The sequence below is a fragment of the Nothobranchius furzeri genome, chromosome 13, assembly GCF_043380555.1.
Source record: "Nothobranchius furzeri strain GRZ-AD chromosome 13, NfurGRZ-RIMD1, whole genome shotgun sequence".
NCBI classification, from domain to species: domain Eukaryota; kingdom Metazoa; phylum Chordata; class Actinopteri; order Cyprinodontiformes; family Nothobranchiidae; genus Nothobranchius; species Nothobranchius furzeri.
In genome coordinates, this window is record NC_091753.1 from 59150000 (window position 1) to 59174187 (window position 24188).

Sequence of the window (24188 nt, forward strand, 5' to 3'; positions counted from 1 at the left end):
ACTTACTACCGGCTATGCGGACCAAACTCACGCTCCTCTGGTAAAGGGACTGAATGGCCCTTAACAGAAAGCCACCCACCCCATACTCCTGGAGCGTCCCCCACAGGGTGCCCCTGGGGACACGGTCATAAGCCTTCTCCAAATCCACAAAGCACATGTGGATTGGTTGGGCGAACTCCCATGCCCCCTCCATCACCCTTGCAAGGGTATAGAGCTGGTCCACAGTTCCACGGCCAGGACGAAAACCACACTGCTCCTCCTCAATCTGAGATTCAACTATCGATCGGACCCTCCTCTCCAGTACCTTGGCATAGACCTTTCTCGGGAGGCTGAGGAGTGTGATCCCCCTATAGTTGGAACACACCCTCAGGTCACCCTTCTTAAAGATGGGGACCACCACCCCGGTCTGCCACTCCCTAGGAACTGCCCCCGATGACCACGCAATGTTGTAGACGTGTCAACCATGACAGCCCTACAACATCCATAGCCTTGAGATACCCAGGACGAACCTCATCCGCCCCCGGGGCTCCGCCGCTGTGTAGTTGTTTGACTACCTCAGCAACTTCTGCCCCCGAGATCGGACAGTCCATCCCCAGGCCTCCCAGCTCTGGTTCCTCCTCGGAATGCGCATTGGTGGGATTGAGGAGCTCCTTAAAGTATTCCTTCCACCGTCCGACTATAGCCTCAGTTGGCGTCAGCAGCTCCCCATCCCCACTGTAAACAGTGTGAGCGAGTTGCTGCCTTCCTCTCCTGAGGCGCCGGACAGTTTGCCAGAACCTCTTTGGAGCCGATCGATAGTCTTTCTCCATGGCCTCACCAAACTCCTCCCACGCCCGAGATTTTGCCTCGGCAACTGCCACTGCTGCACCCCGCTTGGCTATCCGGTACCTGTCTGCTGCCTCCGGAGACCCACAGACCAGCCACGCCCTGTAGGCCTCCTTTTTCAGCCTGACGGCTCCCCGAACCTCTGGTGTCCACCAGCGGGTACAGGGGTTGCCACCACGACTGGCACCGGCCACCTTACGACCACAGCTAGCAACAGCCGCCTCGACAATCGCAGAGTGGAACAAGGCCCACTCGGACTCAATGTCCCCCACTGCTCTCGGGACGTGGTCAAAGCTCTGCCGGAGGTGGGAGTTGAAGACCGTCTTGACAGGTTCTTCTGCCAGACGTTCCCAGCAGACCCTCACTATGCGTTTGGGTCTGCCAGGTCTACGCGGCATGTTCCCTTGCCATCTGATCCAACTCACCACCAGGTGGTGATCAGTTGACAGCTCCGCCCCTCTCTTCACTCGGGTGTCCAAAACATACGGCCGCAGGTCAGATGATACGACTACAAAATCTATCATCGACCTGTGACCTAGGCTGCCCTGGTACCAAGTGTACCGGTGGGCATCCTTATGTTCGAACATGGTGTTCGTTATGGCCAAACTGCGGCTTGCACAGAAGTCCAATAACAAAACACCGCTCGAGTTCAGATTAGGTGGGCCGTTCCTCCCAATCACACCCCTCCAGGTCAAGCTGTCATTGCCCACGTGAGCATTGAAGTCCCCCAGCAGGACAATGGAGTCCCCTGATGGAGCACTATCTAGCACTCGTCCCAGGGACTCCAAAAAGGGTGGGTACTCTGAACTGATATTTGGCCCATAAGCACAAACAACAGTCAGGATCCGTTCCCCGACCCGAAGGCGCAAGGAAGCTACCCTCTTGTCCCCCGAGGTAAACCCCAACACACAGGCAGAGAGTCTCGGGGCTAACAAAAAGCCAACCCCAGCCCTCCGCCTCTCACCCGGAGCAACTCCAGCAAAGTAGAGTGTCCAACCCCTCTCCAGGTCTCGGGTTCCAGAGCCAATGCAATGTGTCGAGGTGAGTCCGACTATATCTAGCCGGTACCGCTCAACCTCTGCCACAAGCTCCGGCTCCTTCCCCGCCAGCGAGGTGACGTTCCATGTCCCAAAAACTAGTTTTCTTGTCCGGGGATTGGACCGCCAAGGCTCCCGCCTTGGTCTGCCACCCGATTCGCATTGCACCTGACCCTTCATGTTCCTCCTGCGGGTGGTGGGTCCACAGTTGGACGAGCCCATGTATCCGGTTCGGGCTGGGCCCGGCCGGGCCCCATGGGCGAAAGCCCGGCCACCAGGCGCTCGCTCACGGGCCCCAACCCCAGGCCTGGCTCCAGAGTGGGACCCCGGTAACCCTCCGGGCCGGGTACTCCGACTCTTTGTTTTAACCGCCATGAAAGATCCTTCGAACCGTTCTTTGTCTCACCCTTCACCTAAGACCAATTTGTCATGGGAGACCCTACCAGGGGCACTAAGTGCCCCAGACAACATAGTTCCTAGGATCATTAGGGCACTCAAACTCCTCCACCACGATAAGGTGACGGTTCAAGGAGGATATTAAAATAATAAAAGATAAATGAGCATACATAGAAATATAATTTTGCATTAATCCATCCCAGAAAGGAACGAATGCAACCACGGGGCAGCAGTTCTCAGGAGTGACCCCAGACACGTGTCACGTCTACATTTAACCTACGGTCTCGTTTATCTAACAGTACAATGCTGTAGCGATAACAACCAATCAGCTCTTTGGATTTATCTTCCATCTCCATAAAAACCGGGGTATTCTGGTTGTTTATTTGTAAAATACACGGTGACGGTCTGGCAAGGTCCCTTTAGGTCTCTTCAAGAGAAATTCAAGTCTTTTAAAGACATTTTTAAGGCCATGTATACATCAACTTGACACCTATTTCACAGCCACACCGGCACAGAAAAACTCGACTAACGTGTTATTTTAAAACTCAAAGACTAGTGGAACGTGTAAAGGGTGACGAGACGAGCAGAGGTGTGAAATACATCAGCAGGTTCGGGTTGTCGTGTCTTATTTCGTACCATCCAAGCATTAGAAGGTAACCAAAGCAGCAACAGTCTGCTCTCGACCTCTCCCGCCCAACACCGTAACCCTTCTATAACCTAACCCTAACCCACTCACCAAGCACAAGCATTCATACGCTCACAGCTGCTGCCTTCACTCCCAGCCGCGGGCGGGGCGGACATTTTCTCCTGCAGACATAACGTTGTATGCTGTCTGGTTAACGGGAGCTTCTTGGACTCTGATTGGTCCTTTTCTAGTCTATTCCCGCCTTTCCCATTTCCTCCTTGTTCCTGCCCATCTTTTCCGTTTTCTGATAAAATTTTTGTTTCTGTCAATTTCCGTTTTATTTCACTTTAGTCCCCAAAAATTCATTTGTCTGAAAAATAGATTTATGTCTATTTCATCGAGTAAATGAACACAGATTCAGGATGAGGTGACTCTGTGTCACTACGGCAGTCCTAACTTGGGCTCGGCTTTGGGTCTACGGCTGACCTCGTCAGACTTCTGGCCGGTTAACTCACACACACACACACATTCAGCTGTCCTTGAATTCAAGGAAATCAGCGCATGTGTTAAGGAGATTCAGGACATTAGGCTCTCTCCAGCAGAGGAAGTCCAACACACACACAAACTGGCTGATTGAGTCAGAACCGGTACTGTTCAGAAATGGATCTTAAGGCTCTCCAACAACACTCACTTGGGAAAGGCAAACACACGAGAACACGAATCACCGTTGCCACAGGAAGCTATGAAACACCAGCGGTGGCAGAAACACGATCGAGACAAGTTCCCCTCACAGTGATCCATTTTTATATAAACATTAATAAAAACAAACACAGGGAGCGGGGTCACACGTGACACCGATGAGATTCATGGCACCCTGCGGTGCTTTTTAAAGCTCCAGCAGGATTTAAACAACACCAAAGGGAGTCTGGGCGTCAACAACCGCTCCATCTTTGATCTGTGCACCAACTCATCAGCCTTTTCCCTCCGGACACAAACACACCCTCTGTTCTTCCTCCCTATCACACACACACACACACACACACACACACACACACACACACACACACACACACACACACACACACACAGGCCTAGTCCACACGTAGCCGTTTTTTTTTTAAACGAATATCCGCCCCTCCAAAAACTTGCATCCACACCACCTCGTTTTAAAATAAACTCTGTCCACACGTACCCGGATAAATACGTTGTTAAGGACATGCCAGACCTGTAGGCGGCAGTACTTCCCCCGTTCTTAACCTCGTCCTTCGTCTGTGGTCTTCCGCAAGGAGCAGTAATTCCGCTTGCAAAAACAAACAAGCAAAAAGCGCTTGGACAATTGATAAAGCGAGCGCAGCTCTGAGGGCGTCCATGCTGTTGGCTAGTGTAAACACAGGTCGCACACGTGATGTCAGCATTTTGTTGTCGTGGAAAGTGACGTTGCGGACCTTAAAACTCCGGTTTTGTCTGTCCACACGCAGACACCCAAAACGGAGAAAACGCAGATCTTCACTTTGGCCGGAGTTTTTAAAAAGATCCGTTTTCGTGTGGATGACAGGCCAAAACGTAGAAAAATATCTACGATTTGGCAGATCCCCGGCTACGTGTGGACAGGGCCTCACTCACACGCTGGTGGCGGAGGCGAGGCCTTGTGTCGTGCCCAAGGACACAACAGCATTCTAGATAGGGTTGTCACGGTAACCGGTATAGCGGTAAACCCCGGTAAAAAAGTTGACAATAAAAATAACCGTCCAGTTTTTAAAAAACTATATTATCTCGGTGGGTTTACCGTGGCCGCGGTTTCGGCGCGATGACCCTTACCAGCCACCGTCGCTTCAGCTGAAGTTCCCGCTGCGCGCACACGCACTTTTTAATTTGCAACGGCACCAAAACTTTGAAGCTGAAATAACGGCCGAAGGAGGCGACGGCAGCGCCCAGGACATCCATCAGCCCTCAAAGAAGACTAAATCGGAAGTATGGGTATATTTGGGATTTCTGAAAAATGCTGAGGGACAGTTAATAGAAGACGGCTATCCCGTTTGCAGAACGTGCAGGAAACAAGTGTCTGCAGAAGGCAGCAACACTTCAAATCTCATGGCACATCTGCGTGACGATCACCCACGTCTCCACAGCCAGTGCAAGGTAAGATAACATTAGCATTTTAGCTGAAATGCATGACGTGAGGACTTTTGGTTGAGGGAGAATGCAACGAGTCACTATAGACTGCAGCCGCAGCGTCCTCTGGCAGCATTTAAACCGTGTCACGGACACCCTGTTGCTGGATGAAGCATCTTATTTGTTGATGATGAAGAGAAATATACAATTAGTTCCTTGTCATGGATTTGTTTACTTATTCAATGCCATTTATACTTGAACATTTGGATTTGATTACATAGTGTAGTAGTTATTTTAGTAATTTGTTTAAAGTGGATATTTATTTTAAATACATATTTTTTAAGGTTGACTTGTACAGCGCTCAAGTCAAGTGTGGACTGGAGTTTTAGATTTTCATTTTGATAATGAAGAAAACAAGTATATGAGAAAACAAGTGGTGTTTCTTTGATTTGTTTACATATTGTTTATGTTTTGAATGTTTGGATTTGTATCATTTAAACCTGCACTGACTACTGTAACATGTTCCAGAAAAAGAAGCTATTTGTTCCTTTACTTGTGAAAAGTTGCACTTTTGCTAAGGCTTTGTGTTATTTTAGGTTTAATAAACACTGTTAAACCTTTTCAGAACTATTTCAGTTTGTGTAGAACAGGACTATCAATGCTTTCTGAACATATGCAACACCGTTTAAAAAATACCGCGATAATACTGAAAACCGTGATAATTTTGGTCACAATGACCGTGAGGTTAAATTTTCATACCGTGACAACCCTAATTCTAGAGATTAGAAATCCGAGTTGACTTGCTGAAGGGCTTCTGTACACTTCAGTCTCATTCTTACATTTCCCTCATTTCTATATTAAGCCAGTATGAACATCAGGTCCTACGTTTTTATTCAGCTTTTCTGTCACTGCAGAAGCACCAAAATCCAACCAGGACTAAATGTTATCAGTGATCGCCTGCACTTGCACTATCGCCTCACTTCCTGTATACTTCTCTATAGCATGCATCATTTATGACCAGGCGCCTCATTCATCAAGCTTGCTTACGCACAAAACGGGGTGGGAAAACTGCATAAGCAACTTTCCACGCAAACTTTGGGATTTATGAAAGAAAACTTAGCAGAAAAATGTGCGCAACTTTAAGTTGACTAAGGACCTGGCTTACACACATGCTGGACATGGAGAGCTCCTGCAGTGCTGCTGCTGAGAAGGATAACAGTATGAAATCGGTCTGGTTTCTATCCTTAATTCATTTGCTCCCATCAAATCCCGCTCTGTATATTTTACTCGGTCTGCTCCATGGTTCACCCCTGCCCTTCGCTCCTTGAAAGCTACTAACCGGAGGCTTGAAAGACTCTACAAGAAAACCGGTCTCACCATCCATAAAGACTTATATTCTGCTCAGATTTCTCTCTACAAGGACTCCATCTCCCATGCCAAATCTCAGTATTACTCCGGTCTCATCTCGTCCAACTCCAGCAACACTAAAACATTATTTTCCATCATGAACAGCATTTTTCAGCCTCCCGACTCCTTACCCATCCATCTTTACTCTTCAGAAACCTGTAACTCTCTCCTTCAGTTTTTTAATGAGAAGGTCAATAGAATCCATCTCTCTTTACCTCATTCCTCCCCTCCCTCTCCTGATTTATTTGAACCCACCATTCCGTTCTCCTCCTTTGAACTTCCCCATCCCTCAGAAATATTAGATTACATCACCAAATCCAAACCTTCCACCTGTCAACTGGACCCTATTCCAACTGTTTTAGTTAAATCCTGCCTTTCTTCTCTGCTCCCTTTTATAACAGCCATTATTCATTCCTCACTATCCTCTGGTACGGTCCCATCCCTATTCAAATCCGCTTCAGTCAGCCCTATTCTAAAAAAACCTGGTTTAGATCCCAATGATTTCAATAACCTCCGTCCCATTTCCCATCTTCCCTTCATTTCCAAAGTCCTTGAGAAAACTGTTGCATCTCAGCTCCATTCACATCTCACCCGCAATAACCTTTATGAACAGTTTCAGTCTGGCTTCCGTCCCCACCACAGCACAGAAACAGCTCTCATCAAGATCACTAACGACCTACTCATTGCTGCTGATTCTGGTTTAATCTCTATTCTTATTCTCCTCGATCTGAGTGCGGCCTTTGACACCATTTCTCATCCCATCCTCCTTAATAGACTCTATTCCTTAGGCATCACTCACACCCCCCTCCGCTGGTTTCAATCTTACCTTACTGGCCGCACTCAGTTCATCCAGTTAAAATCCTTTACCTCAGAACCCACCCCAGTCAAGTCAGGTGTGCCCCAGGGCTCTGTCCTGGGGCCCCTCCTCTTCATAGTATATCTCCTCCCTATCGGCAAAATCTTCCGCAAATTCAATATCCAGTTTCACTGCTTTGCAGATGACACCCAGCTCTACATTTCCAGTAAGCCCAACTCAACTCTCCCACCATCCTCCCTTACACTCTGCCTCTCTGAAATCAAATCATGGTTCACCTCTAATTTCCTCAAACTCAACGGCAATAAAACTGAACTTCTTCTAGTTGGCACTAACTCCACCCTCTCAACATCTGACAGCTTTTCTTTAACTATTGACAGCGCCATAGTCTCCCCCTCCCCTCATGTCAAGAGTCTGGGTGTCATCCTCGACAGCTCACTTTCTTTTCAGGCTCACATTAATAACTTAATTCGGTCAGCATACTTCCATCTACGTTCCATAAACCGTCTTCGTCCCTCACTGACCCCTCACACTGCCGCCATTCTCGTCCACAGCCTCGTCACCTCCCGTCTCGACTATTGCAATTCACTTCTTTATGGTCTCCCCAACAAACTCCTTCATAAACTGCAACTGGTCCAGAATTCAGCAGCCCGTATTATCACCAGAACCCCTTCCTTTCACCACATCACGCCGGTTCTCCAGCAGCTCCACTGGCTCCCAGTTAAATTCAGGCCCATCTTCAAAATTCTCCTCCATACCTTCAAAGCAATCCACAACCTCTCTCCTCCATATATCTCAGACCTTATAAGTATTCACACCCCGTCCCGTTCACTCAGATCTTCTTCTTCCATCCATCTTGCGGTTCCTTCTGCCCGTCTCGCTACCATGGGGAGCAGAGCTTTCAGCCGCTCTGCTCCTCGACTCTGGAACTCACTTCCCCCAGACATCAGGAACATCGACAGTTTTACCCTTTTCCAATCAAAACTCAAAACACATATGTTTAAATCTGCCTACAACCTCTGATTTTATTGAAATGTTTCTCTCTGTTTTTTCTTCTTTGGGTTTTATTATTGTTTTATTGTATTTTATTACGTGTTTTGTGTAAAGTGACCTTGGGTGTCCTGAAAGGCGCTTTGAAATAAAATGTATTATTATTATTATTATTATTATTAAATCCTGCAGCATTATCACTTGTACTGCTTCGTTTTCACAGGGAACAAGACCCCCCGCACGCACGCACACACACACACACACTCTCACTCACTCACACACACTGGTGGCGGAGGCGAGGCCTTATGTCGTGCCCAAGGACACAACAGCATTCTCTGGTGGGAGCGGGATCAAACCTACAACCTTACTGGACAACCCGCTCTACCTCTACCTACTGGGACAGCAGAAGCTCAGGAGGTAGGAAAACAGATCTCTCTTATTTCTATATTTCTCGCTCTCTCTTGATCAAAAGTTAGTTTCCATGCTGTTTTCTCTTTGACACACACACACACACACACACACACACACACACACACACACACACACACAAAACCATGAGAGGGGTGAGTGTTTGTCAGCGCTGCCCTCTGAGCAGCTGCAATGTCTTCCCTCTATGATGGATGGCTGATGGCCAATCGTCAACCAAGAGCAGAAGGTGTGTGTGTGTGTGTGTGTGTGTGTGTGTGTGTGTGTGTGTGTGTGTGTGTGTGTGTGTGTGTGTGTGTGTGTGTGTGTTCATTTCTGTAATCTCGTCAGAAACCATCAGCACACATCCACGCATCATTTTAAAGGCAAACTTTGCAACTTTTTCATGTTTTAAATCATTTTATTGAGCCGCATGTGCTAAAATGACCTTTTACACGGTTGATGAAGTGACTTAGTAAACATTTAGCTGACCTACCCGGCGCTGCAGACTGCTTCCAGCACATTTCCCGCATGTTTTAGATCATCGCTCACAATTCAAAATCCTCGTCTTTGTTTATCATTTCTTCCAGGGTGGTGCTCCCCCCTATCTGGCCACTCTCCTGAACAGACATTCCCCATCACGCGCTCTGCGCTCCTCTGACCAAGGCCTGCTCGCTGTCCCTCGTTCTAGGTGTCGTACCCGTGGGGACCGGGCTTTCTCAGTCCTAGCACCGTCACTATGGAACCAGTTGCCACCCTCAGTTAGGCTGTCCCCCTCTCTGCCAGTCTTTAAGAATCACCTAAAAACGCACCTCCTCCGCTTGGCGTTTCTGGAACATGTTTGATTTTGGCCCTCTTTTATGTTGAATCCATTCCACAGTTTTCATTGGTACACTCAATCCATCCACTCAATCCAAATGTGTTTCACACATTTCTCCTTTACCGGACTGCTTCATCTATCTTGTAATTTGTATTTTGTAATTTGAATTTCTTTTATTGTTGATTTATTCAATATATTTACTTAACTGTACCATGTTCAGCGCTTTGGGCTTCCTGACAGGGTTGCGGAAGGCGCTTTATAAATAAAGCTTTGATTGATTGATGAACACAGCTGATTTGTTTCGTTTAGTGATGAATCCCTCCTGTAGACACTAATGAAGGGAAGACTTCTCAGCTGTTAGACTAAGGTGTTAAAAAGACAAACGCACAGCGAGGAGATGGTTTCATTTTCGGTTTAACCACAGAGAATTAATAACGGACACTAGGGGGTGCTAAATCAAATCAAATCAAAGATACTTTATTAATTCTAGAGTGATATTAGAGTTTCAGTACACACAATTCAGAGATGAGACATTCATGGGCAAGACACGTGACAAGAACTGGTGACTGTGGTCATTCACAACCCTGAGTCGCGCTACCTTAATAGAGATCAGAGGGTTACATGAGGATTGGTTCAGGTGGAGGGAAAAAGGCACTTCAGAGTTACCCTCCACCAGGAGGGCAGCTTTGCTCTGCAAAAAAACACCTCAGACAGATATGCAACAGACTTCAGACAACACAACATAAGTGTCCACTAGGTGGGGTGGTGGGTTGGGACTATCCCCACTTCAGTTCCTGCAGCCACGATAAGCAGCGCATGTCACCTCAGTGTGGATAGGGGGAGGAGCATTGAGGGTTGGAGGGTTGCAGTGACCCTGGAATGCTTCAGCGGCCTTCCTGCAGTCCCGCCCAGGCTGGGAAAGGAGAGAGTTGAGTTGCCATAGCGACGGCACATTCCACATATCTTGTGAGGGGGGAGTTTTCGTTGTAGCCTTGCAGGCTCAAGGGCGCCAGATTCCGACTAGAAATTGTTTTGGGGCCAGACGGAGATAATTTCCTCTCTGTCTTACAGTTTGTTGGTCCTCAACCTCTCAAAATCCCAATAATGGACATTAATCTATCCCAATCCGTGCTGATTCGTCCACTCTCTCCTTGATGGCATCCATCTTCTGTGCCAAAAAATGAATCTCCACCAAAGTCCCAAGCTTACGATTCATCTTGACATTTATGTGAGTCTGTGAATTCACAGCGCGGTGCAAACCATCTCTGAGCTCTGGGAGCAGGCCAATATTCCTCGACAGCTCATTAATTTTCCGGCAAGCCAGGTAGCCTCCAAGGCTGATAAGCAGGAAACCCGACACCAACACCACGAATATCCACACGTCTTCAGAGTCCTCCACAGACAGCTGAGATAAACAAATCAAGTTCCACTGTTTCCAGGAGTCCATGATGTGTCCAACTGGGTCTGTCCCGGTGGGACATCCGGGAGTCCCTTCTCCCGTTCTCATCGTTGAAATTTTTTTTATCAATCACGTTGAGAGACCAGCTAACGAGATCCATTTTAGTGAATTTCAGTTTCCAGAAAAAAATGCAGAAGCAGCCGTGCACCCAGCACACAGAGACAGACAAAGGCGTTGAGGATAAGATATGGAGGAGAGGAGGAAAAGAAGCGTCTGCACCCTCCGAGAGCCGGAAGAAGAAAGAAAAAAGCAAGCAAACTGCCAAATATGCCTTTAAGGATGTTTTGTGTAATTTCTTTTAGACTTTTCCCACAATCACAAGCATTGACTGTTTTACTTCAGTTGAATCTGAGAGGATCAGCAGCAGTAATCGGGTATGTTCTGTGTGATTAGTTTATTCAAGTGTTGGTGCTGCTGTAACAAGTTGATGTCCCACTGTGGAACCAATAGTCTATTCTATTCTATTCTATTCTATTCTATTCTATTCTATTCTTCATGTTTGTTTCTATTAATTACCTCAGAAACGTTAACCCCGCCATATCCAGACCCAAAACTAGTTGCTTTTATGAGTGAATTTTAGCTCAGCTAAAAACCTTCAAACAGGAAACATTTTGTTCTGGCTTGGTTTGGACCTCCGTTGCTGTAGGAAACACATCGATGACATAGCTCTCACCTTTACCTTCAAAGCTTTGATGGTCTCGGGTCTTTATTCCCCCTTTCTTCACACCCGTCTCTGCTTTTCGTTCTGGTAGATTACTCCTTCCATTTCTTTCGGATATGCATTATTCCCTCTCCTCTAGTCTGTCCGACCTCATTTATCTCAGGACCTCTCCGTCTCCCCCCCCCCCCCCCCCCCCTTTCTCCAATAGCCTGGTTTGTTCTCTCAGCCTCTTCATTATTTGGTGCTTCTTCATCTTTCCTCTTCTCTCTTTGACCTTTCCCGATCCTCCAGTCTTATCCCATTCCTCCAACTCATTTCTGGCATGTATATCCATCCATCTCCCGCCTCGTTTCTTTTCTTCTACTCCTCCCCTCTTTTCTCCTTCATCTCACAAAGCTCGGTTTGGCAGCCAAGCCCGATAAGACAGGGACATGTCTCCCGTGACTCCCCTGTGTCTCTATCTGCCAGGCAGAAACTTTGACACCATCAGTCACCAAAGCATCAGCGTCTCTTCAGACCACCCAAGAACCCACGTCATGTCCTAGCAGCTTCTACATTCAACATATGTGTGTGTTAGATCTCAGTGCTGCCTTTGACACAGTTGATCACAATGTTCTTGTAGAAAGACTTGAACATGTTGTAGGGATCAAAGGAACAGTGCTAGGCTGGTTTCAATCCTACCTGTCTGATAGATTTTATTTTGTAAATGTACATGACAAATCTTCTTCACACTCCATGGTTACTTGTGGAGTACCACAGGGTTCAGTGCTTGGACCAATTCTTTTTACTATATATATGCTCCCAATTGGTAAAGTCATTTTGGGATGTCCTGTTCCAATATTGATATTGGATATCGGCCCAAGAAAACTGTATCGGATGATATAGGACTGCATTAAAAATCTCCGATATTAGCAGTATGTTCTGCTTTAAATTCCATTCCAGGATTTCTATACATCAGCGCCCAGATCCAGCATGCAAAGTCCACATGATCAGAACAGTGTGTGCTAGCAAAGTTGCAAGGAACAATGTCGGCCATGTGGTAATAAAACCAAAACTCCTCAGTTCAAGGTCAGTTTCGAAGCTCACCAAAATCTCTCCGTGGCACGAGAGTCCCAGAGGATCGAGACGGCCGCTCGAAGCCTCCACTAAGCTGTTCTGTCACACCGATAGAATTGCTCCAATAAACGCCACCTGCAACCAGCTGACGCAAACTCCTTCAGAGTTAATTTAAGACGCAAACTCAACACCTGTGTGCCTGCGGCAACTCTTGGACCAGAGAGTCGGTACCACTCGGGTCTTCCCTACCGGAACGAGTACCCAGAGGCTGACAACATCCTCCCTTGACCTCCGGATCCACACAGAGGGTCGTCTGAACGGTGAGGTAGAACACAGATTGCATCTGTATGCTGTTCCCCTTAAGAAATACTCTAGTTAGCTGCAAAACAACTCTCTCACCCAGAACGCGATTTCTCTCTCTGATAGGAACCTTCTGAGACTACATTCACACATCCAAACACACACATCTCATTTTAGTTCTCATCCAGACACAGATTACTTTTAATACCAAGTTTTAATATCAAAGCTGTTATAAATGGTCATTTATTAATTGTCTTTTAAATTGTCATCTTTAAAGTGTTAGTAATATATTCTTAACTTTTTAAACCTGACTCTTCTTTGAAATGAAACACAGAGTTGTGTATATTTGGTCGCTGAACGAGCAAAAATCTCTAAATCTTCTGATTTAATAAATAAACTTTTGCTATTAATTTAAATCCCTTAAATTAAATATTAATCTTTGGGTTAAATATAGACCAAGCCAGTTGGTGTATGAACTTCTATCGATTGTATAAATATCTGTGGATATCTATGTAAATATAAGTTCATATGCTAATTTGTTTGATCTTTCTCAGGATTTAGCAAAGCTGATAAACAACGTTAAATCATAGTTATGTAGATTAACTACGCTACATATTTTTCGTTGAAGTCCTAAAGAGACAGTTTGGCTCAGTGCAACACTTGTCAGGCACAGGTTTCTCATGGTGGAACCGAACTGGGGAAGCTGAACCCTCTGGGGTCTACGGTCGCGGATCTGCGTCTTTTGAACAGGTCTGATTTGGGACGCCGTAGAAGCAAGACTCCGCCTCCCCGAGTTACGTTTCTAAATTGGATTTAAAAAGGAGATTATAAACGACACTCCAGTTTTTACGTTTTGTTAATAGGACTAGTAAAAGCACAGTTATTCTAAACTTAAGAAACACCCTTTTTGTTTTTTTAGACAATCAGAGAACTTGTGAAAACCACGATGAGCCGCCACGGAGCGCAGTAAGCTGTGAGACCCACACTGACGACAAACTTTAGACACCGGAGCGATCTGTGACAAACAGATTATTCATATGTAGTTGAGTGTTTTTTAGGTATAAATGAGGATGATAATGACGAATGCCCAGCAGCTCAGCTGTTTTTTAGCTGGAAGAAAGGAGTGAGACTCGCAGCTGGAGTCTGACGCCACATTGAGGGGTTTGATGAAAATGTGGTGGATCAATACTTCCTCTTAGACACTGAAAAAGGGAAGCTGGGTAATAACAAGTAAGATGAGGTCCTGGCAGGCACAGAAGAAGCTGCTCAAAGATAGAAATTAAGGAATGGGCAGCGCCGTGCCGCACCTGTGTTATTTCTCTGTCTCCAGGAGTGAGGCAAAGCCCCGCCCCCTCTGTGATGTTTGTAAGACAGGAGAAGGACTAAAAGGTTTGTCAGGAGCAAGCAGGTTCCAGCCATGGAGAAAGAACAGTCCAGCTATTCATCCCTTAGTCCAAATGATCTTTTCTGTTGTTTTTTCTTCCATGGAGAAGTCTGGCCTGATGCTCTAATAAACTTTACGTTATCTTGGAAAACAAAAAAAATCCAATTCTTATGTAAATTGTAAATATTTGTTCATCTCATGCATTCTCTAGTCAGGATTACACTCTATTTGTCCCTCACCGGGGTCCATCCACTTTCTTTACCGCCTTATCTTTGCAGGGTCACGGGGGCACCCTGGACAGAGAGCCAGTCCATCGCAAGGCAACCCAGAGACACAGGACAAACAACCAAGCACACACACCTAAGGACAATTTAGAGAGACCAATGAACCTGACAGTCATGTTTTTGGACTGTGGGAGGAAGCTGGAGTACCCGGAGAGAACCCACGCATGCACAGGGAGAACATGCTAACTCCTTGCAAAAACCCCCCAGGTCAGGATTTGAACCCAGGACCTTGCTGCAAGGCAGCAGCGCTAACCACTGCACCACTGCCCTCAATCAAACTAAAATATAATTAAATAAAATATGTTTCAGTTGGCTAAATAAATCACTGCCAACCCCACCTGGAGTCGAACCGGCGTCCGCAGAGGGCAAAACAAACCTTAAAGAGCAAACCGCGGGTTAGCGACTCCCATGAGCCGATGTTTAGAGAAACAGCTGAGGGAGTCCTGTTAGCTTAATCCAGAGAAAGTCTGGACTCTACTGTGGCTCTGACACAGAGGAAGCTTTAAATTGTACTTCTGATGGACCAGAACCTTAAAGTTCTGAGTTTGCTGCTCGCCCCAGAGAGCAGAGATCAACCAGAGGGAGAAACCATCGGCCAAAGAGGAGAGGTTGTGTGCTAGCATCATAATATAGTACAGATTACTATCATGTACCAGACAGTTAAAGTAGTATCGCTCAGTTAATATAATATTAATACTAATGAGCGCCTGTCAGCGGTCTCATACTCGTTAATATCCGCTCACCTCACCTAGTTTAGCTTAGAGAGAGGGAGAGAGACGTCTGTCATCCGGTTCTGGAGCACATGCGGGCTTCTGTGGACTGGATCTGACCCAGACACCAGCGAGCCAGTCTAGCTGGTATTCTTAAAAGCTGCACATGATCCTCTCCTGGTGGTGCAGGCGGCTTTTCTGATCTGGTTCTGACCCAGAAACCAGCTCAATTGGCCTGCTGAGCCGCGGTCGGTTCTGACCTGGTTCTGGTGGTGACCTGAATCCTAGAAATCCACATTTAATTTTTAAACCCCTCCACGGGTCTCCGGAGCCCTATGCGGACCTCCCTGACCCGGTACCGACCCATATGGGCTGCAGAGGTCCGTCTTTTCAGCTGCACAAAGCACCCTCCGGCACGGAGATAGGAGTAAGGCTGGGCGGTATCGAAGTTTCGGACTCTTATTGGGATCATTTTCCCATGTCAATAAATTTGATAATAAAAAAATGAAAAGGTGTGTGCAGGTTGGCAACATTTATGTCCTTTTGGGAAGCTGAACCACCTTGAGCCACGTAAAAATTTAACTTAACGTAATACATGCGACAGCCCCATCTAGTGGACACATTTTGTTTAGTTATCGTCTATCATTATCGAGGTGAAATCCTCAACATATCGTGATATTGGTTTTAGGCCATATCGCCCAGTCCTAGGATAGAGGCGTCGTTCCTCTGATCTGGAAACCCGTGGACTCGATGTCCAGACAGGCTGGAGTTGGTACAGCCTTCACACACTCTAGTTTATCAACAGCAGGGTTTCCCCCAGCGCTTTACAAGCGTCATGCCCCACCCCCCTCATCGACCCTATCGTGTCCGCTGACACGAACGGCTCAACGAGACTAGAGCCCTCCATCAGCTGACACTGGTGAGAAACAGCAGCGGAACGTCTGCAACCCCCCTCCCCCGCTCTCACAGAGGAGCACAGCTGAATAAGTCAGTGGGCGGGGCTGACCGTGGTTCAGCTCCACCCACTTGCCTGTCTTAGCCTCCCTACACTGGCTGCGAACAGATTTTAAGATCCTTCTTCTCACATACAAAGCTCTTAATAATCAAGCTCCATCATACATCAGTGACCTGATTGTTCCATACGTTCCTAACCGAGCACTTCGCTCTCAGACCGCAGGTCTACTGGTGGTTCCCAGAATATCTCAAATTAGGATTGGTATTCTTGACTTCTCCTGACTCTAGAGAAGCTTTAAAGTTCACAATCGGCAAGAAACAACGTGTTTGTATTTCTCTCACAGGGTTTTTAAGACAACAGCGTCCGTCTCACTGACCGTCGTCGCTGTTGTCGTCCACCAGGATGATCTCCTTCAGCAGGTGAGCCGGCGTGTGATTGACAGCTGAGTGGACGGATCGCAGGATCACTGAAAGAGCCTCGTTGACAAAGATGAAGATGAGGGAGATCTGGGGGAGGTCTCTCGGGTAGCTGGCTTTTCTGCATCTGCAGGAAAAACAAATAAGTCATTCTGCACCAATCTTCCTCAGAGAGAATAAAGCTGATGCCTTCTGTTTCATCACCAGAATTTTTAAAATTATTTTACACCAAACTCCACGTTTCTCTGTTAGTTGCTGGTTTTTAAACTAACAAGGCTTTGGATCGGTTTTGCTCATGAGAAGGAAGAAATGTCAACCTAAATTACAGAATTAATAATCTTGTTTCCTGTGGGAGCTGAAACATTTCATCCAATAAGCTAATCTACGTTCCTACCCTGACCTTTGGGTAGTGACCTAAAGAACAAGATCGCAGATTCCAGCGGCCGAAATGAGTTTTCTCAGCAGGGTAGTCTAGGCTCTCCCAGGTCATCCGGGAGGGACTCAGAGTAGATCTGCTGCTCCTCTACATCAAGAGGAACCAGTTGCGGTGGCTCAAGCATCTGGTTAGGATGCCTCCTGGACGCCTCCCTGGTGAGGTTTTCTGGGCACGTCCAACCGTAAAGTAGAGCTGGGCGATACGGCCTAAAAACAAAATCTCCCGATTTTATTATTTCTAATTGGATTTACGATTTTTTCCAAATTAATTTATTCAATCGATTTATCACCCCGGCCAATCGGAAAGAGACCTAAAGGTAGACCCAGGACACGGTGGAGGGACTATGTCTCTCACCTGGCCAGGGAACACCTTGGGATTCCCCTGGAGGAGCTGGCCCAGGTAGCTGGGGAGAGGGAAGTCTGGGCCTCCCTGCTTGGGCTGCTGCCCCCGCGACCCGACGCCAGATAAGCGGATGAGAATGGATGGATATACAATAAATCCAATATTTTCATCAAAAACCACGAGACTGGATGATGCTCTTTAACAGCTAAGCTTGACCGTAATGAAAGCTGAGGCTGCATTCGGACATTCCCAAATAAAACCAACTCCATCCAGATCGACTCCTTAAATGTAAATTGTAAATGACAACCTGTTACTCTACGATTCATCTGATAAAAGTTTTTATTTATTCCTGACAGGAACCTCTGTAGAGCTGTGCATCTTCACTTGTCTCCCGATTCAATTACGATTATTGGGTCAATGATTCGATTCGATTCGAAATCCCGATGCATCACAATTATTTCATATAGATTTATTTTCATCGATAAATAGAAGATGTCAGATAATTGCTTTTTATTTATTTATTTATTTTATCAAAAACTAATCGACACAACCTGCCATCCCTGAAAAGCTCTCCATCCACAACAGGTCAGGACAAAACATTTTAAACATTTAAGACGATTTAACAAAGTAGAAACATCTGTTTCCTCGTTCAACACCACGCCTCAGGCTGAGAAAAACACGCTTTGCAAAAACTCACAAATCTGAAAAAATACTGAAAACCTACAGGACCCATAATGTAATAATAATATACGTATTGGTGTAACGTCCAGCAACGGTCAGTTTTCACCGACATATTGACCCTCCGGTCACCTACAGACATGATTCCATTCTCTAAGGTGGATTTTAAATTCTATCTCCCAACAAGCCGGAAGATTCTGCAGCTCTGAACACACGATAACATGTTGTCTACAACCTGTTCCCGTTTCAAGGTCTTATCACTTCTACAGGATTCCTCCTGCCTCTGAATGAAAGTGAACATTTTCAGCTCATATGAGTTAATTAATCATGAAATGAAATGAACAATGTGGTTGAATGAAATGTTTTGATTAATCTGTGCCTAAGTTGAGGTTGAAATGAATTTTGTCCTGCACTGATCCATCTGTCTGATAACCAGCGCGTGTGACTTGACAAGCTAATCAGCCTTACACTTACACACATGGCGGGATGATGAAGTTAAAGTAATTTCACGCACATAGACATGACCTTACCCACAAATCAGAGAACCTTCCATCTGAAAGAAGGCGTGATGTTCTGAGGGTTGTTTGTTAACACCTCTTAACATGGCACGTCCCGATTGGCCAGGTAATCATAATATGGGAATATTAAAACAGACACTTGCTGAGTGATTCAGTCAGGTTTTGAGCAGAACTCCGGACTGGTCACCGGGGGAAAACTCGAACCACCGCATCTCTTGGCAAGATGTCAAGAGCCTCCACGCTACAGCTGACACAGCAAAACGCTTCCTTCAGCTATTCAGAAACAGCCGTTCTAGATGCAAACTATTTCATCTACTGTATCTGTTGTGATCCGGGAGACGACTCTGGACTGACCTGGTCGTACTGCAGTCTTTTCTACGAACTTCGGTACCTTGGGGTCACCCGTCCCCCCCCCCCCCCCCCCCCACCCCCCGATCCGAAAGGGAGTCTCCTTAGGGGTACGTAGAACACAGCCAGATTGCGTCTGGTGCCGCTTTGATAAGAACCAACTTCATAGTTTAATGCAGACCAAATTCGTTTCACACCCAGAACTCAGTTCTTCTAGATACAAGGTTCTGATAAACACACACCATTCAATCATCATACATCACATCCCATCCACTTATATTCATCCATCACAGTCGTCTTATTTAACTTGTATTGTTTTTCATTTGTTTACCTTTGATAAACCTGACTTGGTCTGAATTGATACGAAGTGTGTTTGATCCCTGAAAAGGCAAAAAATCCTAAATCTTCTGATTAAACATTCAAAGACCAATCAGAGTGATACTCTATATTCATACAGAATATCACAGCTTATTGGTCATAGGTAAAGGTAATATATTAAGCTTAAAAGCAACATATTTACCCCCACAACACCGGGTTCATATGAGTGTTTAATGTCTCTGAGCAGCTCTAGAGTCAAATATTTATGCCGCAGTTGGTGTGTCAGAAATGACACCAAATGAAATGTTTGACTTAGTTTGTTATTTTATTTGATCCTGGTGGTTCACTTCTGAAATGTTGGAGCAGGAATCAAGTTCTGTTTGATGCAGAAAATAATCAAACATAAAACAATTTCTAAACTGCCAATAATATTTAAGATGTGCGAGAAATAATAATTAAATTATGAAAATAATAACGCATGTTTGGAGGAGCATCCTCCGATCCTCTCTCTCTCTCTCTCTCTCTCTGTCACTGATCGGGCGAGCGGAGCGCGCCGCGTGACAACCCGCTCAATTAACATAATTCACGGCCAAAATCCAACAGAACCGTACGGGCTGATTCGGTCTCAGGTTACAACTCCAGCGCTCAGCCTTGCAGCACCACATTAAAGCGGAACAATACTTGGTAAATGTGGAGGACGCTCACTCTGACAGGTATGGACGCGGCGCTGGTGCCGGCGTTAAAAAAACTAAACTACATCCCACTATAATCGATTATGGCGTACTCTTCTACGATGCAGAATCGTTTATGTCCGCATGTCCCGATGCATCGATTATTTGATTATTTTCCTCAGCTTTACTCCTCTGTCCCGACCGTGCTCATAACCTCTGCAACTTGTTTGGTTTCTTAATTGCACTTCGGCAGCCAGGGTCTCAATCTCACAACTTTTCTGGTGAAAAATAAGCTGTTAGTCTTCTCCGGATGTCGCGACTAGCACCAAAGTATGTCGGTGCCACTCCAGAACAAACATCTAAAGCTGCAGCTGCATTTCTGAAGAAGAACAGGGTGAAGGTGGTTGAATGACCAAGTATGTGTCCTGGATCTGAACCCAATCCAACACCTGTGGAGAATTCTGAACCATCACTCTCCATCCAGCATCCAGGCTCTAAGAGACGTTCTTCTTGAAGAATGGAAACAGATAGATGTTGCCATATGTCGCCATCTTGTTCATTCCATGCCTAGAAGTCCTGAAACTCATGGTAGTCATATAAAATACTAGATGTAGTTTTTGTTTCTTCAACCAATTTTAGTAAAACTGAAGATTTTGTGATCTAAGTTATTTTATTAACCTTATTTTCATGTTATGGAGTTAAACACGTGTTGAATAAAAGCCAGCCTTGTGGAAATTCTGGAAGTTATTCTTTTGTTCACTGAGCTGCAGATTAAATTAGCACTTTTTAAAGGGGTGTACTCATTTATGCTGAGCACTGTTGTTCACCTTCTTCAACAGTGGACTGCATCGTTTACAGACATCTGTTGCGGTGAGTGCATCACGTTGTTCATTGTCCAATAGCATGCAGAGATCGTTTGAAAGACAACGGTAGAACCCGCGCCACGACCGAGAACCGTCAATGGAGCGCTGCCAGGCTATCCCTGATATCCATATGAATCCAAGTGCCATCAGTGTGGATAGGCCAACTTCTGGTTGTTCTAGATATATTAACACGTTGTCAACAAAAAACCCACTTTTATGTTTTTAACCCCCTTCAATTCATCTAGGTGCCTTATCGCTTCAGCTAGAAGCTCAATGGATAACGCAAATAACGTTGGTGAGAGGCAGCACCTCTGTCTAGTTGGTGAGACTCTCATTTATCCTTTTTCTTGCCTTTGGATCCTGATATAACGTTTTGACACATTTATTCGGTTGAGAATTGAAATCTAATCTTTCCTAATGTAGATAACTCAAAAGCTTTTCTGCATCTGAACTTACTAGAATTGCACATTGTCTCTTTTTAAAGTAAATGATTTATTTTTAATTCTGTGAAAGTCAGAAAAGTTCTTGCGGGTCTCAGAGTACAGATGACGGTTTCAGAGAAGCTTCAATCAGTTAATTAGGTTAAAATATGTTTCATTATTACCGTATTTTCCGGACTATAAGCCGCTACTTTTTCCCACGCTTTGAACCGTGCGGCTTATAATGAGGAGCGGCTTTACTGAAGATTTTCCTTCACCTGCCAGGGGGCGCTTTAGCAGAAAGTGAAACAGGTGGAAGTCAAAAGTGGAAATTCATGTGTGACCGGCCTTGGGGTTAAACTGGATGTTGACTTGACAATGAGTGCACATGTAAATGCTAATGTTCGATCCTGCTTCTTCCAGCTTCGTCGCCTTGCCCGAATAAAGCCCATTCTTAAGAGGCCACACTTAGAATCAGTGATCCATGCATTTATCACTTCCAGACTCGATTTTTCCAACTCGGTTCTAATTGGTGTAAATGTGTCTGTCCTAAATCGTCTGCAGAAAGTCCAGAACGCTGCAGCCAGATTTCCCTCCTATACAAATAAACGCTGCCACATCACTCCCATTCTGGATGATCTACACTGGATTCCTGTGCAATTTCGAATTCAACACAAAGTTATAACTTTTACTTACAAAGCCCTGAATGGTCTAGCCCCCCTATACCTCTCTGAGCTGCTCAACCCCCGGTCACTAAGGTCTGCTGATCATCTATTGCTCATGGTCCCTAAAATGAAGTATAAAGCTCGTGGGGAGCGTGCGTTCGCCTTTGCTGCTCCCAGACTCTGGAACGCACTCCCTCTGGTGGTACGCCAGGCTTCTTCACCGGCACAGTTTAAATCCAGCCTGAAGACACATTTTTTTAATTTGGCTTTTGGTCAATAATCGGTCTTTTATGCTGTGACTCTCTTCTGTTTTACTGACTTCTCTTTTATTGGCTGTTTTATACATTGGTATTGTTTTTAGGTGTTTCTATTTTATGACAGTCTTTATCTGTGTTTAATGTGTATGTATGTGTATTTAGAATGGCTTTTTAGGTTTAACTCCGTGCAGTGCTTTGGTCAGCTGACATGCTGTTTTTAAATGCGCTGTATAAATAAAATTGGATTGGAGTGGAAATCGAAGAAAGTGCTCATTTTAATTTAGCACATGCAAGCAGCCGGCACGACGAAGAATGTGTTTCAAATCCATACCCCCTCATCATGGTAACTACACGTATGAGTTCATATGTTCAAGCATTTAAGTTGAAGGCCATCGATCTGGCAGTAAAGGAGGGAAACAGTGCTGCCGCACGTAAGCTTGGCATGAATGAATCCATGGTTCGGCGCTGGAGACGGCAGCGGGAAGATCTCATTCAAGCCAGCTTCACCCGGGGATGATGACAGCAACACGGACATCGCCACAGAAAAGGTATGTGACGAAGCTCTTCTGAGGCTGTTCAACTCCGACACTGAAGAAGAGGACTTTCATGGCTTTAGTGCGCAAGAGGAAGATGAATGAACTAATCAATAACTTTTCCATTTGTTCGATACTGATCAGTTCAGTTACGTCCAGTTAAACTACGTTTTCAATTCAGAAGATATATGCAGCTTTTAGCCCGGTGCGGCTTATATAAGTACAGTTCCATGCTTTTTTAAAACTTAGTAGGTGCGGCTTATATTGAGGTGCGCTCTATAGTCCAGAAATTACGGTAGATACATAATAGATCTTTGTCTGGTATACATAGCAGAGCTGTGCGCTTAAAACGGAAAGAAAGCAAAGTCTGACAGTAAAAGCTCCAACTGCATCTCTACTGACCAGGTAATCAGTCTAATAAAACTACATTTAAATAAAAAGACAACAAACTGGTTTCTTCTCTCCTACAAGACTACAAATTTGCATCTGAAGTAAAATTCTGGTTTGGATTTGAAAACTCCTTAAAATAATTTTTTGTTACCCATCCTATCGCATTCGTTGCTGGTCCCTTCCTGCAGAGCCTAAAGCCCGGATCACACTGTGCGGTTTTCGGCCGTCGCACAGAAAAGTGGCACGCTGTACGATGCAAGATTTCTGTGAGGCAGATTACACGACGTGTCTCTCCTGCAGGACACGCTGCGTCATGAGCGCACCTCCTGAAGCATACGTCCCTATGCAGACCGCTAACCAAAACAAAGGTTAGTGTCAGCTCATCTTCCTCAAAGAGGAAACTTGGTTTTGAAAACCCTTGCTTTAGCGTCAGACTCCGGGTCTCCTTTTCCCCGTCTTTCAGCCAAACAGCTGATCTGTCGGCTGGTCATTCATCCTTCTCCTTTATGCACAAGAACCCACTAAACTACAGACAAGTAACAATCTGTCACCGATCACTGCAATATTTAAACTTTTGCCGTGAATTCTGTCTCACAGCTGCGCTCCGAGACTGAGTGCAGCTTCCTGTCCCGCTGCAGCAAAACGCAACCGAACCGTCTTTAAAGGCTGAATATGTGAGATTTCCACCAACAGCAAAGGGATCTCGTGTTTTTGTGTTTTATTTTTATGTTTGTGAGCTCGTCTCCTCTCAGCTCACACAGATCACAGAATCACAATTTATCTGATGGTCTAAAAAGGTAGTTTAATTATTTTAGTATAACTCCAGTTTATCTTGGGCTATTAACAGAAATAAGAACTAGTGCGTAGTTTATAATCCGCATTTTAAACATAAACTGAAACCGCAGCTCAGAGAGGCGGAGTCTTGCTGCTGCGGCATCCCAAAGGTGTGTTTTCATTGGTCGGTTGCAGACAGGAGTCGTAGGTTTGCAAGCGGTGCTTGTAGACTGTCGGAGGCTGATTTGGTCATGAGACGGCTCAGAAAGCTGTCGCAGAGCCGGTCAGGAGTACGTTCACAGCGTGGTGCACAGATATGC

The 24188-nt window shown here is 45.6% G+C and overlaps 1 protein-coding gene across 1 annotated transcript in view; it reads right to left on the reverse strand.

Moving 5' to 3' along the window:
* Positions 1-24188, reverse strand: part of galnt17 (polypeptide N-acetylgalactosaminyltransferase 17) — a 44837-nt gene that overhangs the window by 9693 nt on the left and 10956 nt on the right. The window contains exon 3 of the mRNA XM_054743339.2: positions 16617-16783. Coding sequence (XP_054599314.1) covers positions 16617-16783 — 167 coding nt within the window. The remainder of the gene's footprint in view (positions 1-16616; positions 16784-24188) is intronic.